The sequence below is a fragment of the Lampris incognitus genome, chromosome 3, assembly GCF_029633865.1.
Source record: "Lampris incognitus isolate fLamInc1 chromosome 3, fLamInc1.hap2, whole genome shotgun sequence".
In the NCBI taxonomy this organism is placed as follows: Eukaryota; Metazoa; Chordata; class Actinopteri; order Lampriformes; family Lampridae; genus Lampris; species Lampris incognitus.
This window is the reverse complement of record NC_079213.1, coordinates 11,946,056-11,962,174: the sequence shown is the minus strand read 5'-3', so window position 1 is coordinate 11,962,174 and position 16,119 is coordinate 11,946,056. Positions and strand designations below refer to the sequence as shown.

At 45.1% G+C, this 16,119-nt stretch overlaps 1 protein-coding gene across 1 annotated transcript in view; it reads left to right on the top strand.

Moving 5' to 3' along the window:
* iqsec3a (IQ motif and Sec7 domain ArfGEF 3a) overlaps positions 1-16,119 on the top strand; it is a 171,371-nt gene that overhangs the window by 15,002 nt on the left and 140,250 nt on the right. Inside the window, exon 2 of the mRNA XM_056277151.1 lies at positions 11,744-11,824. Within this exon, the coding sequence (XP_056133126.1) occupies positions 11,744-11,824 (81 nt within the window). The remainder of the gene's footprint in view (positions 1-11,743; positions 11,825-16,119) is intronic.

The following is a 16,119-nucleotide window of genomic DNA, read 5'->3' as shown; positions in this document are numbered from 1 at the left end:
ACATGCATGAATGTTGTGATTGAAAATATATTGAATGTGTGAGGTAAAATATATAAATATGAGAATAAAAATATATGTATGTGAAAGGAGAATGATATGTGTGAGAGTGAAAATATATGTATGTAAAAGGAGAATGTATGAGAGGGCCAGAATATATTATGGCTTGTACGGCCCCTCATATAAACACACATGCACATAGACATGCACACGCGTACTCATAAATATACCCATTCTCCAAGGGAAATGTCAGGTATGGTTAAATTCATGACCCAGAGTAATGATAAAAGCCATCTACCTGGGGCTGAAGGCCATTGCATGCTGATCTGAATAGACATGGTGTGTCCAGTAGGCTTAGCTGGTCTTCTTAACACATCTGTCCCCAGTGAACCCCCAGCCATTCCTCACCCTTGATTCATATGACACATGCTAAAATATGATACGTAAAGTACATTCATTCGCTTATTCAAACATTCAATCATTTGATCATATTTGCACACGCATGTTCTCTATTTTCACTCCCAAGGGGCAGGTTTCTTTGTGTGTGTGTGTGTGTGTGTGTGTGTGTGTGTGTGTGTGTGTGTGTGTGTGTGTGTGTGTGTGTGCGCGCGCGCGCGCATCTTTGTTTTGTTAGGAGTTTCTGTGTACTTTTTGTGGCATTTACATCACAGGTTCTGTTCATATTCAGATGACCATAAAACCATTTTGTCCTTCTCAGCACTCCGGTTACATCATCAGCGCCAGCCTGTTAGCCCCCTGCCCCTGTAATTACATCATTAGTAGTACGTAGTGCCAGGGGGAGGGGCCAGTGACTATGCGAGCGATGTGATTGGAGGGTTCAGCTGAAAACAAGGCCAAAATGGGAAATGAGAGGAGATTCGAAGGAGATGAAGTTAGGATGAGTCACAAGTGTGGGATTTTGGGAAAAATAGTTTTGGAGCTATTTTAGGTGGATGATAGGGAAGAATATATATTTTTTAATCTTATTGTCATCTCCCCCATAATTTACAGAGATGGCACTCTCCTACTCATTTGCTTCCCACTCCTTATTATCTTCCTCATTGTCATCTGCTTCTGCTCAGTCTCTGTCCAAACTCATATCCTCCTACAAGCTGCTCTTACTCTCTGTCATCTGAGTTGTTCCCTACTGCTGAGAGGTCCTTGTTGAAGTGCACTGTTTTTGGGGCCCTTACACACTATGTTCACATTCAAACAAGAAAATCTGATTATTAGGAGTTATCAGTTTATGCCAGTATTTCAATTATTGTGTACACATGGACTTGGTAATGTATTACTTGAATAGCCATGTCTGCATAATTCCTAGGGTAATCACTGCATGCTCCAAGGAAACGTACGTATTTACTGCTTCTCCTTGTCACTCCACCCTATAAATGGGTAGTTTTAGTTTTGGTGTTGCTAAAAAGTTAGCCGACAACATAATAAATGAAAAAGATGATAGCGTCATCAGTTTGTGGTGTTTTTCCAAGGCCCTGGCAGCCCTTTTTGTTGTCATCCAGATCAGCCCCCACCACCACCACCAATCGGCGATCGCTCGGGTCGAGTATGACTGTCATCCTTCTAGGTCCTTGCGGAGAGGACGCCTATGCATGACAGCTGTTTACGTGGAGTGGCTGATGTGCCTGCTGCAGCCCCCCCACAGTCCTTGACAGGGGGTGGCTCGAGTCCAATGGCATGGAGAACTAATACGATTGGGGAACCACCCTCTGTTGCGGCCTTCATCTGCCTTCACTGCATTGTCTTCCACCACTTCCGCCGTTGAGGTCTTTGTTGGGTCGGGCTTCATCTAGAACCTCCCCCTTGACCAATCCGCCTCGGATGACCCTACCAGCAGCCAAGCACGGCATAGCTCTTGGGCTCATTAGTACATGCAAGCTTCTTCACCACGACAAAGTGGCGATCCAGGAGAAGACACACACATACATGCGGGGTTTCACAAACTTGAAGAAATCAGAGTAAGACTTTACATGCATCAAAGGATCAAAAGATTGGGCAAAAATCCAGGGTAGTTAATCAGGTTTAGAATACGTCAAACTAACCCCAATTTTGGAATCAGATAAAGGCATTGACATGTCCATTGCAATAATCGCAGTATTACCATAAGTCAGTGTATTAGTGTGCACCCACTGACTCCATCTCTAGGATTAACACAACCTTTGTGGTTCATTGAATGAAACCTACATCACCCCCACGTTGCTGTCTCTTCGCTGCCTCCTTGTCAATATGGAAGAAGTTTTTTTTTCATGACTGAGCCTTTTTAATCATTCAGTCATCAAAATAAAGGAATTGTTGCAACCATATAGCATGATGAAATCTCTTAGGTCTTCAAACCGAGAGGTCTCGCTTGTTCCGCATTTTAGATTTAAGCTCAGATAACATCAGATTATCAGAATCTATAACATTTTCTTTAAAAAAAAAAAAAACTTAGTCCAGGTAGCGTGGCGGTCTATTCCATTGTCTACCAACAGGGGAATTGCCGGTTCAAATCCCGTGTTACCTCCGGTTTGGTCAGGCGTCCCTACAGACACAATTGGCCGTGGTCTGCGGGTGGAAGCCGGATGTGGGTATGTGTCCTGGTCGCTGCACTAGCGCCTCCTCTGGTCGGTCGGGGCGCCTGTTCACAGGGGAGGGGGAACTGAGGGGATTAGCATGATCCTCCCACATGCTACCCCCCCCCCCCGTGAAACTCCTCACTGTCAGGGGAAAAGAAGCGGCTGGCGACTCCACATGTATCGGAGGAGGCATGTGGTAGTCTGCTGCAGCCCTCTCCGGATCGGCAGAGGGGTGGAGCAGCGACTGGGACGGCTCGGAAGAGTGGGGTACATTGAGGGGGAAAAAGCGGTAGAACCCCCCCCCCCCCCCAACAAAAAGCTTAAGGACCATCTGTTTTCTTTGGATTTTCATTCAACTTGAAGTTTTATGCTTCATATTGTGAATTTACTGGCTTTAGTTTCGTCCCCCCCCCTCCATTGTTCTTAAAATATTCTTCTTGCACATAAATTTGTAATTATTTTGTTTTTGTGCTGTTCTGAAACACTTCGTAACGTTGGTTCAAAAAGGTCAGCTGTAAATAAAGTTTCACTCGTTTACTTTTGAGGGCACTAATGGAAACGGTAAAAGCACGGAAAAAAAGTGAACAGACCAAGCTCATTCATTTCTTCTGCAGTTTTGGATTCATCACACACGATCGTTACAGCTTCCTTCAGCAGGGAAGTGACATAATGCATGTAGCCTCGCAAAGCTGATTTTGTCACCGTCATGCAGACTCTGATAGCCCTCTTTTACTGAGGATATTTTTGCTGTAGCCTGGCCTTGAAAAAAAAAACTAGTCATGTGTCATCATCACCTGTGAGAAATCTTCTCAGGTATTGCATACCTTTTGTAGAGATGGAGGAATGTGTTGCACAGCAATAGTTGATAAAACTTCTCAGTGGTGAAGCCACCGGATGGCGATCAGATGAAGAGTAGAACCCAGGGTCTCCAGAACAAAGCTGATATCATGGAAAAACCACCAACCTCAGTTTAGTGTGGGTTTTTTTTAACATGGGTTTTCATTGGTAAAAGGGTTTCAAGACATCACTGCCCTTTAGCGAGCCATCCATCCATCCATTATCTATGCTTAATCCGATTTGGGGTTGTAGGGGGCTGAAGTCTAGCTCAGCATGCATTAGCAGAAGGCAGGGAGACACCCTGGAGAGGTCACCAGTCTATCACAGGGTGCACACACACACACACACACACACACACACACACACACACACACACACACACACACACACAATTTAGAAGCTATACTTCAGTTACCATGCATGTGTTTGGGACTGTGGGAGGAAACCAGAGTACCCGGAGGAAAAACCCACGCAAACAAGAGAATATGCAAACTCAGCATGGAAGGGCCTAATGCATCTGGAGAGGATAACTATGCTTCTGTTAACCGGGGTTGCAAGGCTGAACCCAATATGCCGACACAGACAGACTTAAGGCAGGGTTTCTGTAAAACAAGTCTTTTAATGCCAGGCAAGACGAGTAGCAGACAGGGAACACTGGATCCAGGGCAAGAGTGCAACGAGTAGCAGACAGGAACACTGGATCCAGGGCAAGAGTGCACAGGGAAGAGGGACCCTTGACCAAACCGGGAAGCAGGAAGACAAGCGGGGTTCCATGGAGACAGACCAACGACCGGAGGCAGGGGGAGGGCAGAGCAGGACTGTGGGAAACACGGAGCAAGGTTTAGATGAGGAAACCGGCAACAGGCACCGTCTCAACATAAAGGCAGGAAGCAATAGACTGAACTGAGCAGGCACTACGATCTGGCAAGGTGGATGTGGCAAGGCTGGGTTTATAAGGACCCAGAGTAGCGTTGGTTGCAGTAGATGAGATGCAGGTGGTGACCTCTGCTCTGCCTGCCGCACACCTGCCTCCAGTCCTGAAGACACAGTCACACAAAAACAGGAGAGAAAAACTAGGGCAGGGGGGCGTGGCCAAGACCAGGGAGACAATTAGGGCGATGGACAAACAGGGTGAGTCCAGGTAGGGCGCCATGAGCAAATGTGACGCTTCTCTTTCTTCCTGAAAAACCTATGGAGATTTTTCTGCTCTTCTGACAACAGCCGTGTTATAGGAGCCCAGTTGGCATGGGCAATGCCTTATCCCCGCTCCCCTTTCTATATTCACTCACTGCTCGCTCGCTCTCGCTCTCTCTCTCTCTCTCTCTCTCTCTCTCTCTCCTCTCTCTCTCTCTCTCTCTCTCTCTCTCTCTCTCTCTCTCTCTCTCTCTCTCTCTCTCTCTCTCTCTCTCTCTCTCTCTGTCCCCCTCCCAGTCAATTCTCACCAACCCTCTCTGTCCCCTCAGCACCACTTTAGGCAGACCTTCGCCTATTAAAAAGTATAAGGATAGTTATGAATAATCATGACGCATCTTTCTAATGGTTATCAACACATATAATATCTTTTAATGTGATACCCCCTGAATCAGTAGCCAGAGTCAATTAAGGTGCAAGTTTCACTTGCTTTCATTGAGATATATAACATGTTCCAAGGCTTTCAGATGGCTCCATAGACTTTGTTGTACTACAATTAATTACAGTTGGGTGGTGGTTAAGTGTTCCTGCGCCCTCTCCTTCTTCCTCCTGACTTCCTCTGTCTCTCTCCTTGGGTTTCAGGATGCCACCAGCAGGCATAATCTATGTTATAGCTTTGTGCTGCTAGAAGGTTTGGGCCTGTCTTTTCCAGACTGACATGATTTGGCAAGAACCTGACCTGCAGGGGAAACGTTTCCATACATGCCCTGTCAAACTGTACCAACGCTGTGCCGCAGAAGGAAATGGAGTGAGTAAGCCGTCTGAAACGAAAAAGGAACAGAGAAGCAGAAAAAGAGTGTGACTCAGTTGTTGCAGTTTTCCAAATGGTGGCGACGGGCTTTCAGAAAAGGCTGAATATAGGGATTGAATGTATTTTCTCCTTCCTTTGATAAGATTCTCATGGGAACGTAGGCGTTGCACTTTCTTCTGTCCGCTGTCACTTTCTGTGGCCCTCTGTCTCTCTCTCTCTCTCTCTCTCTCTCTCTCTCTCTCTCTCTCTCTCTCTCTCTCTCCTCTCTCTCTCTCTCTCTCTCTCTCTCTCTCTCTCTCACTCACCCACTCTCATGCTCTCTCTTGCAGTTTCCAGGGAGTGCCCAAGAGTCCATGCTGACATATACTTTTCAAGGAAGCTTATTTTATTAATTCACTCAGTGTGCATGTATATGTGTGTGTGTATGTGTGTGTGCACACCGATGTGTGTACATGTGCTTAAGTATGTATATATCATTGGTCTCTGTGTGTCTGTGCAGTTCTCATCCAAAACCTATCAGACTTGGTTCAAGGCTATTTTTCAACTAAAAATCCACACCATTCACATGTTTAATGCATTTTTTTTACCTCATAGCTGCAAACTCTGCACAAGCTCTCGCTCCTCTCTCTCTCTCTCTCTCTCTCTCTCTCTCTCTCTCTCTCTCTCTCTCCTCTCTCTCTCTCTCTCTCTCTCTCTCCCTCTCTCTCTCTCGCTGTCTCTCTCAATCTGTCTCTGTGTGTCCTGATTGCATTGAAAGCTTAGTCAGATGTTCGCCTTGCACAAAGCACTAGACACTCACAGTCAAACATAGTGATAAAATACCACTTAATGGTGGCTGCCAATTTTCCAAATGGAACCAAAGTATTACAATATCCCTCCAGGGGACTTTTATGATTTAACGTTATCGCAACTCTTCCACGGATGGGGCTAAGATATGAGTTGACTTGAGTTTTGGAAACTTATGTAACGCAAAGTTTGCCCAAATAAATCTTGACGATTGTGTAAGATGTGAGTGGGGGGAGAGTAAGCCTATTTACAAGACCTTTAACCAAAATATTAACTTGACTCTCGATATAGATACACATCAAGTGTGCTTCACTGACCGACAGCATTGGTCTCAATTTTCAACCCTGTTATCTATAAAGGGGGTCACATTTTATTTTTGCTCCATGCTGTATTGATAATTCCATGATTATATTGATTGTATTGATGCTGTATTGATTTCTATAATTATGAAGCTGTTCTTCCCCTTTCCTCCCTCTTTTTTTCTCTTAAGAAAATACCGCTTAAACCTTTGACCTTGACTCTAAAGACAGTGATTCTGAAACAACCTGGAAGTGAAATAGTTGCAGCAGAAACCCAAATTTGTTCTTTTTGAATCGGTAGCATTCATGGAGTCTTAATGACCCTGACCTTATCAGGGTTGTCAATATGCTTGTTACCTCCAGGTCATTGATGTTCATATTTGCCCTGTTCGGCCTTCGGGGGCAGATTCTGATACGCTGTATTATGTTTAAATGACGGAACACATTTTCAGCAGTTTTTTCATTTGCCAAGGAAACCCATCGATTATCCAAACCGCTTATCCTTACTCAGGATTGCGGGGATGCTGGAGCCTATCCCAGCAGTCATTGGGTGGCAGGCGGGTCCCCCCCCACACACACATTCACACCTAAGGAGAATTTAGTACGGCCAATTCACCTGACCTGTGTCTTTGGACTGTGGGAGTAAACCGGAGTGCCCGGAGAAAGGCCTACGCAGACACGGGGAGAACATGCAAACTCCACACAGAGGATGATGCGGGATGAGCCCCAAGGTTTGACTACCTTGGGGCTCGTCAAGCTCTTACCCCACCACCACAATCTCTCTCTGTGCTTTGTTTCAGACAGCATCACTCGGGTGTGAACAAATCTTTTCTTGCTTGCCTTGAGCCGAACTAAATCAGCCAGTGTGCTATTGCCACAGCAAAGATGAATTCAACGCAAGGAGGCGCGTATCGACAAACACATTACACGCAAGGAGTTAAACCTGCACTGCGGAAGTTTTGTCTCCCCCTTCTGGTAGAGGGAGTAATTACTTCTCTTCTTTCAGCGCTCTCCAACGAGGAAAGCTACAGCAGTGGTTATCTGTTTGTCCTCGCGTTGATCACTTTCTTTCTTTCTTTCTTTCTTTCTTTCTTTCTTTCTTTCTTTCTTTCTTTCTTTTTTACTTCAGTCCTTCCGCTGAACGCCGACTTTCTTTTTTCTCCTCTCTGGAGCGTCAGAAACTGTTCTTGGACTTTTCTTAGTTTTTTCCGCCATAGCATCCAAGCCCGGAAGCTTTCTGACAGAAAGCCTTGAAGAAAAGCCAATCAGCGGCATGAACACACTTTTGTCACACGTAAGTTCGGCTCTGGCAAAGCGATCATTACTGGGGGGCGTCCGGGTAGCGTGGCGGTCTATTCCGTTGCCTCCCAACACGGGATCGCCGGGTCGAATCCCCGTGTTACCTCCGGCTTGGTCGGGCGTCCCTACAGACACAATTGGTCGTGTCTGCGGGTGGGAAGTCGGATGTGGGTATGTGTCCTAGTCGCTGCACTAGCGCCTCCTCTGGTCGGTGGGGGCGCCCCCCCGGATCGGCAGAGGGGGTGGAGCTCAAAAGAGCGGGGTAATTGGCCAGATGCAATTGGGGAGAAGGGGAGAAGGGGGGGTTTAAAAACGCAATCATTGCTGGGCTGACGTAAAACGCACCACTTCCGGTGCGGCAGCGGGAATGCAGGTAATGTCGCACCAGACACCAGATTTAAAACTCCAGTATACTGCGAAGTACAGAGAGATTTACCTGGCGGTGATAGGCTGAATCAGCACTGTGTTAAACCCGTTTGGCAAGGGCTTGAATGTCACGAACATTCATTTAAATATAAAAGTCCCGCGCTTTAAAACAAAACGCGATGTAACTGCGACGCTGATCACTGTGTGCGGATTAAAACTCAACTCAAACACCGCTTGTGTGCGTAAGGGCTTATAAAAGCTATAGATTTACAATAGGCGGTATTAGGTAGGGGCTTAGACCATGAGGCGATCTGAGTCCGTGATGTGGAAGATCAGAAGATCAGGTTGTGCGAATTTGGTCTAATCTTCGGTGCTCGCATCATCACACTTAGATTTATCAAATAGTGTGAGGCGGGGATTTTGTGTAAGTGCAGGTGTGTGTATGCCTGTTTGTATGTGTAATATCGAGGAACGGGGTGTATTATGTGAACAAAGGAGTGCAATGTGTAAGAGAAGATTTTTACCATGACTAGCTTCTGGTCTCGAAGTGACACATACACACCAACACGCTCATATTTGCAGACACACAAACAGCATTGCTAAGTCCTGATTAAGTATTGCCTGAAATAGATGCTTCCGGTGACAGAGCTGTGTCAGAGACTTAGACACAGGTTGGGGCAACACGGGATGGTGATACACTCCATCTTCAATACACTTCTGCCCTTTTGAAAGATCCATATGAAACCAAAGTCATTATAAATGGCTTGCAAGCATTTCTAAAGGGGAAGGATAGTGTGATAGGAAAAGATGTCAGCAGAGAGAGAGAGGTACATCGGGGTCAGTACCACTGAATGATGGCAATGTCACGTACTCATATGTCCGCCTTTGGATTCGGCCTTGTGTGAATGTTATCCAGCGTGTAAATATTTCAGCAGTGTCTCAATATTTCTGCCGCTTCCACCCCCACACAGACCCGGCACCTCCCCGCTAATAATGTCCATTGATTAAATTCAGCCGTGCATGCTGTCAAAATGAGAACTATTATTGGATAAGTATAGGCTTCGTGAGTTGAGGACATGTGTTGCATGGAGGCAAAAGACTCAAACGAGTCAAGCATACATAAAATGACAAAAAAGGGCCTTAATTGTCACTTGAAAAAAAAACCCACATTTCTAATTATGACAATTGTAGTCGAACAAACTTGAGAACAGAGCTTTTATTCATGCTGGGTTGCAAACACTCGAATTGCACATTTTTCTCTGTTCAGAGGAAATTCATGAGGCACTTGACAAGGTTTGTGCATATTTATTGTGCATATTGTTCATACATAGAGACTCCATTTCCCCATGAACCTGAATCGGATTAAGTGGGTATATATATATATATATATATATATATATATATATATATATATAGCCATTCCCTGAGTAGTCAGCTGTGTTTCTGAGCTATTAAGTAATAGCTGCTGCTGTGCTGTGTAATGGTCATTAAGGGGAACACAATTAGAGGAGCCATTAACAATGGGAATTAATTAGCTGTCGTACCCACCCCACACTGTATGTCACTTTTACTGTTAGATACCTGCTCCAAATCCCCCATAAGGATATTCTCTCCCTTGCTCTAGTACTTCAGTGAATAATGTGTACTCTGTGCGGTGACTTGTGATGTGTTTCTTTCCAAACAAGATTAGCTTGTCCGAAACCAAAGGTCTGGTTGAGAAACATTGAGCTAATCTCTGAAAAGAGTCCCTGTGTTTGTTGTGTCATGTGATTGATCGGTGTACTTCACAGTGAGGAGCAAAGAGTGGAGGTGGGGGGCTGTGGAGGAGGTACTCAAGATGACATACAGGTCTCCTTGTTTTCTCTGCTCTCTGTCTCTCAGGAGAAGAAAGGGAGTGAATCAGAGGCAGAGGCACAAGGAGAGAGAATTAGAAAGAGAGTGAGAGCAACAGATGGGGAACGGGGCAGCAGATCAAAAGACAGCCGGGGTGGCAGCGATAAAGAGAAAGGGATGGAGAGTGAGTTACTAGGATGCACAAGATAGAGTCTTACTCTCGTCCATCCACATCAGCCTTCTTTCCAACGTCTCTGCTCTTCCCCATGTCGTCTGTCCAGAGAGAGGAGGGTGTTTCCACCCTTTTTACCAGCCACGTCCTCTGACAGCAAGAGCAACTGAGCAAATTCGTGCCTTGCATCGCACACTGTTCCTGTAGGCCCGAAATGGGGGGGTGGGGTGTAGAGAGTCTCGGAGAGTCAGTGAGACTGGGATGTAGAGAGAGGAGGATGGTGGTGAAAGAGGTGCTGGATGAAGATGAAAGGGTAGAGATGTGAAAGATAGATTCATAAGATGCATCCCACACAACATAGGCTGCAGGTACTGCAAGTACATATGCATAAAAGAGTGCACGCACACACACACCACACACATACACACAAACGCACACACGGATGCATGCACACACACATTCTCCTTTTTCCCAAATTTTCCCCCTTCTTTTTCGTTGTATTTGGCAAAAAAATCATGACTATCACTGTGATGCACAACAGTTAATCTAAAGTCCAACACAAGTTTGAACTTTTTGAAAATCTATACAACATTACTTATTCATGTACTCTTCTAAACTAATGGGCACTATGTTTGACACACCTCAGTGACCATATGTCTGGGTCTGTGTGCTTCTATCTCTCTTCTTGTTCTGGCTCGATGCTTTCAGACTTACCTTTCAATGAACTCACTTCAAAAGTCGGAAGTGTCTGTTAGCCTTGTCTGAACTGCATGGAAATTTTCAAACCGCTACACAGACTTATGAATGCGCTGACAAAATGTCACTGTCCGTTCCAGGCATAAATTAATTTTTGTACCATTATCTTGTAGTCTCTAGGCCCCACGGCAGTTGTGATACACAGGAAGGAGGCAAAAGACTCAAATACTGTTTTGACACGTGTCAACATTTCCTTCGAGCTATGCAATACCCAGGTTCTTAAAATGACATTTCCCTTAAAATGATTTCAAATGAAGATGCAGTCAGCTCAGGGATCTGCCGTCTCTGCTGTCATTTAACGTCATGATTTGGTCTCAGGAGTCCCAAAATGGCACGTTGAATTGACAAAGTTACTTGAGAGTATGTTGTAAGTCAACTAAGTTGACTGGTTTATGACAGAAGCAATCGAAAATCTATGTGCTCAGTCATAACAGCGTCGTTTCAAATCTGAGTGCCACAAATATTCCCCAGAGCATCACAGACTAGAGATGCAGGAGGGTAGCTAGCTGTTAGCTAGCATTATTGGCAGCGCGCTAGCACTACTACTGCTAATAACCTGACCTAGGCATTAAGGATCAACTGATCTTGTAAGGGAACAAGTATAATACTATTATGAAGGTAATATTTTATTTGCTTACGTGATGTATCACAGTGTTCATGCCTCTTAATCAGAAGCTACAGAGTTGTATTTTCGGCTTCAAAAAATGTAATTTGCACAAATTTAAAATTTGTACACAAATTTGGATTTTGCACTTGCCATGCTTATTTTGATATTCACGTTCGCAAGGTGTGTTAGTATAATCCCCTCATAATCATTTTACCGTTGCAATCCAAAGTGTTATGACTCTCTTAAAATGTCTTCATTTCTTTTTTCCCCCTACTTTAGCAACCAAACCGTACTTCATCAGTTCTGCTGTCCGGCCCCAGAGGCCCCTGAGGGGGAGACCTCTACTGCCTGTGTCCCCAGGTAAGACGACTGCATCCCTGTCAAACAAGCACATTCTTAAAACTTTCATATTAAAATTTTCTTGCTTTCTTTCTTTTTTTTAAGTCTAATTTGCAGCTGGTTATCATGCTCCCTGTTATTGGTGGTGTTGCACAGTGTCCATAGGGCAACACAACTAGGCCTGTAGCCTTGTCTGTCTTGAAGTGGTTGTAAGTCCTTCAGGGGGTTCGAGGGGCCAGTTTGGACACTTCTGAATTAGCTTTATCCCTGTTAACCTGTCCATGATAGCCTAGCTTACTCCTCTCTGTGATGTCACTGAGAGAGTGAGAGCCCCCCCCCCCGCAAACTTTAAATAGCCACCAAAATGACAAAGAGGGAGTTACTCCACAGCGTTTTAAATGTCATATGTCACACCAGTTTGGGTTTTTTTTTTGTCTTGTCAAAGGTACAGTTTTGTGTCCCGAGAGAATGTATGACGCATCCCCTGTTTTCACGTGGTGTTGCCATGTTTGTTAGCATCAAGATAAATCAATGTGGATGTATTAGTAATCTTCAAATTGATCGGAAAAAAGATCCCATAGAATGGATAATGGTCGAGCGCAAGTCAAAGCAATGTCTGTATGGGGAAAAAAAAGAATTTGAAAAATATAAAGGGGATGATTAGCTACAGTGACATAATGACATTTCAAAGAAACGTTGATGCTGCCACCATCACATATTGAGATCCAACAGGATGAGCAAGGGGGAGTAGTCTTGTGCACTCAAGAAGAAATGGATGCAATGCAAAAATAGTCAGTTTGACTGAAATGTCAGAGACACTGCACATATTAAGCAGTTTGCAAACATTAGCGTTAGCACGATGCAATTAAAATAATTGCCCAGGGTGAAAAAGGGAGGAGACAAAAGCCCTAAATTGCTTCTGCGCCTCTATTGACTAGGATGCCGTAGGTTGTGTGTATTGATTTCTCACAAAACAAAACGCCATGTATGATGGTAGTGTAACAACCCTGTGGCTACATTGTGGCACAGTACATCCCAGTCCTCATCAGGTAATTAATTTATTATAGATCAGTCAACCCCAAACTCAGCACCAGGCATTTATGAAATAAATAAAGACGTCTGACTCTTACAGAACATTGGAAAATTACCCTCCTTCTTCAAACAAAATTGACAAGGCAATTTTTTGTTTGCCAGTGCTGCCTATATTTATCCAAGCACCCAAACACTCTGAAAGAGACTATCTTTCTGGCCAAGGCACATCAATAGAAAAGATGACATCCACTAAAAACGGTTTCTTTGTTGTAGACCATACTTTTCACAGTTGGGGTGGTGCATTGTAGCAGCTTGGCCCAAAATAAATAAATAATGGAGAAGCAATTGTGTATTGACGCTGGATAATAGCCCCCGCAGTGTTGGGCACAATGTGTCTGCAACTTGCCGACCAACAAGTGTCGTCCATATCGGACTTCAAGCAGGTCGAGACAGATGCAGGAAGATGCGGGGCAACAGAAAGAGATTGCTATTGGCTTTGTTTTCCCCACCTTGAAAGAATAATCTTCATGGAGCCGTTAATCAGATGACACGTCAGGCTGCCCAGTGGCCGATCGAAAGCCCGAGCTTCATGCACACTATCCGCTCTCACAATAGTCCTTCTTCTACTTTATTAAACACAACTGGAGGGTCTGCAGTGCTAGTTAAGTCGGAGCGGGAGTGACTTTCTTAAGCTCAAAGCAGCGGGGGGGGGGGGGGGCATGATGGAGGGGTTGAAAAATGATGGGGGAAAAAAAGAAGGTGATCGATCAGAGTTTAGTGGCTTGAACTTGGGTTGATAGAACTTGTTTAGCTCACTTGTATTTCGAGATTGCTTTGTGCATAGGGACCGTTAGCCAAGGTACAAACAAAGCGCACAACAGAAGGGCCCTGCCAAGGCATCAAACCCTCCAACGCCTCCCTCCTGCCCCGCTAACCCCCCCCCATCCCTGCCCCGCTGCCTCCCGAAGCAAACCACTTCAAACAGGTTCCTGTGGATGAAAAACATAAACGATAATAGTAATGCAGCTTGTGGTTTTGTCCCTGTTGTGTTGCTTTTTTTTTTGTGTGTGTCTACTTCTGTTTTGGAAGCTGCATTCCGTCGTCGTTAATTTATGTACCTCCGCGCTGTTGTCAGTGATTTGTTGACCATCTGTTCACATGACCTCGACACATGGCACATCACATGAGCCGACACATCTCCCACCACACCCCACTGCATCAGCCATCGCCTCACCTCGCCTCCACTGTGCTCACGCTACCTTTCAAAGTGCCGTGTATGGATATTACTGTGTAACAAAACTGTAATTATGCTTGTAAAACTGTACACTTTAAATACCCACCATGAACCCACCAGGAATGTTAGGGTGTTTCTCATTCTGGAAACTGGTTAGCCTTCTTGTTTGTACATGTAATGCATCTGTGTTCATGTAAACAAAATGTTCTTATCATGCTGCATGCCTTGGCTTAGTAGTGATCAGAACATAGCTCCCTGTCTTTGTGTGTGTGTGTGTGTGTGTGTGTGTGTTTGTGTGTGTGTGTGTTTGCCAGTGTGTCAGTACACATGGCACACAGTCGATGCTTCATATTCTTCACATGCACACACACACACACACACACACACACACACACACACACACACACACACACTCCACAGTTTACACAGTACCAGAGTAGCAGGGAATATCCATCGTGATAAATCGGATAGCCGAATGAGTGAGTGGGACATCTCAAAACACAAACCCGTGTTTCGCCACCGAGCGAAATTTACACACCCGTGTTCAATCCAGACTTCACAAAGAACCTCTGCTGGAAAATAAAACTGAGTGGGCTCTGTCTTACGGCAGTGAAGCGCTCCTCTCGAGCAGAGTCGCCAACCAAGATTACCGCACACAAAGGAAGACTGTCAGCCTTGTTTGGTGTTCCTCTGCCAGCGTACCTGCCAAACCAGGAAGTTAGGAAGCCTTACCCAACCTGACAGATGGAGTGCAGACACTGATATTTCATTTTCACCCTTCCATCAGCAGAGTTTTTCCACTCCTGCATGCCAGTGGACTCAGCTTCAGCAAAAGAGCAGCGACATGACATGGCGGAAGAATGCGGGCCATTAATTTGAGACAGTGTTTGACCTTGTTCTTTTTTTTCCCCTGTCTGCACCCAAAGAACTTTGTTTAATGAGAGAGCAGGACGCATGAGCCTTGTTCTGCAGGTAATAAGGTGGCATCATACAGCTCGCTTAAAATGGGAAGGAGCCGCGGACATGTAGTTGCTTGGAAAGGTGGTAGCTGTGACTGAAAAGAGAGCTGAAGATTCGGCTGTCACAAACACCGTGCATAATGAGGATCCTGCCGAGACTGGAATATCACCCATACACCCCGGGCGCTTTTGTCAGGCTTTATGAAGGTCCGAGAGAGGAGTTACAGGGACTGCAAAAACACTTGTATTCATGGTCGGATTTTCAGATCTGCAATCAGTCATTGAATTTGGAAGTGGGATAGGATGAGAGGCTGATGGGCGGGGGTAAGGGAAATGTTTCACTTCACAGGGAGCGCTAACCTCTCCCACTAAAAATGCTCCCTTGAGTGGATAAATTCACTTTAAAGCTGAAATCCGTAATTACCCCCATCTGTCCCTCCCTCGGGAAGCAAGAACTATAAACAAGGCGAAGCACTCAAAACGATGGCATCCTTGGACCATAGCTAACACAGGCAATCTTAATGTGGGCGGCATGGTGGCCCAGTGGTTAGCACTCTTGCCTCACAGCAAGAAGGTCCTGGGTTCAAACCCCAGACCATCCCAGGTCCTTCCTGTGTGGAGTTTGCGTGTTCTCCCTGTGTCCGCGTGGGTTTCCTCCGGGTGCTCTGGTTTCCTCCCACCATCAAAAAGACATGCATGTTGGGGTTAATACTCCTGTCTGTGCCCCTGAGCAAGGCAATGGAAAGAAGAACTGGAGTTGGGCGCTGCAGCTGCCCACTGCTCCTATACAATAACCTGTACAGTGACAAAAATAAAGTGGCCTTTCTTTCTTTCTTTCTTTCTTTCTTTCTTTCTTTCTTTCTTTCTTTCTTTCTTTCTTTCTTTCTTTCTTTCTTTCTTTCTTTCTTTCTTTCTTTCTTAATGTATTATAAACTACATCAAACTATTCGGGAACACCATTGTACTATAATATTGACTGTAGAGCTAGTAGATTATCCGTCCGACCGATGCATCGCCACATTATCACATTCTCATTACTCTCATTACGTTTGGGTAGGAACGTGTTCGCGGCAGCACCAGTGCTCATCCTA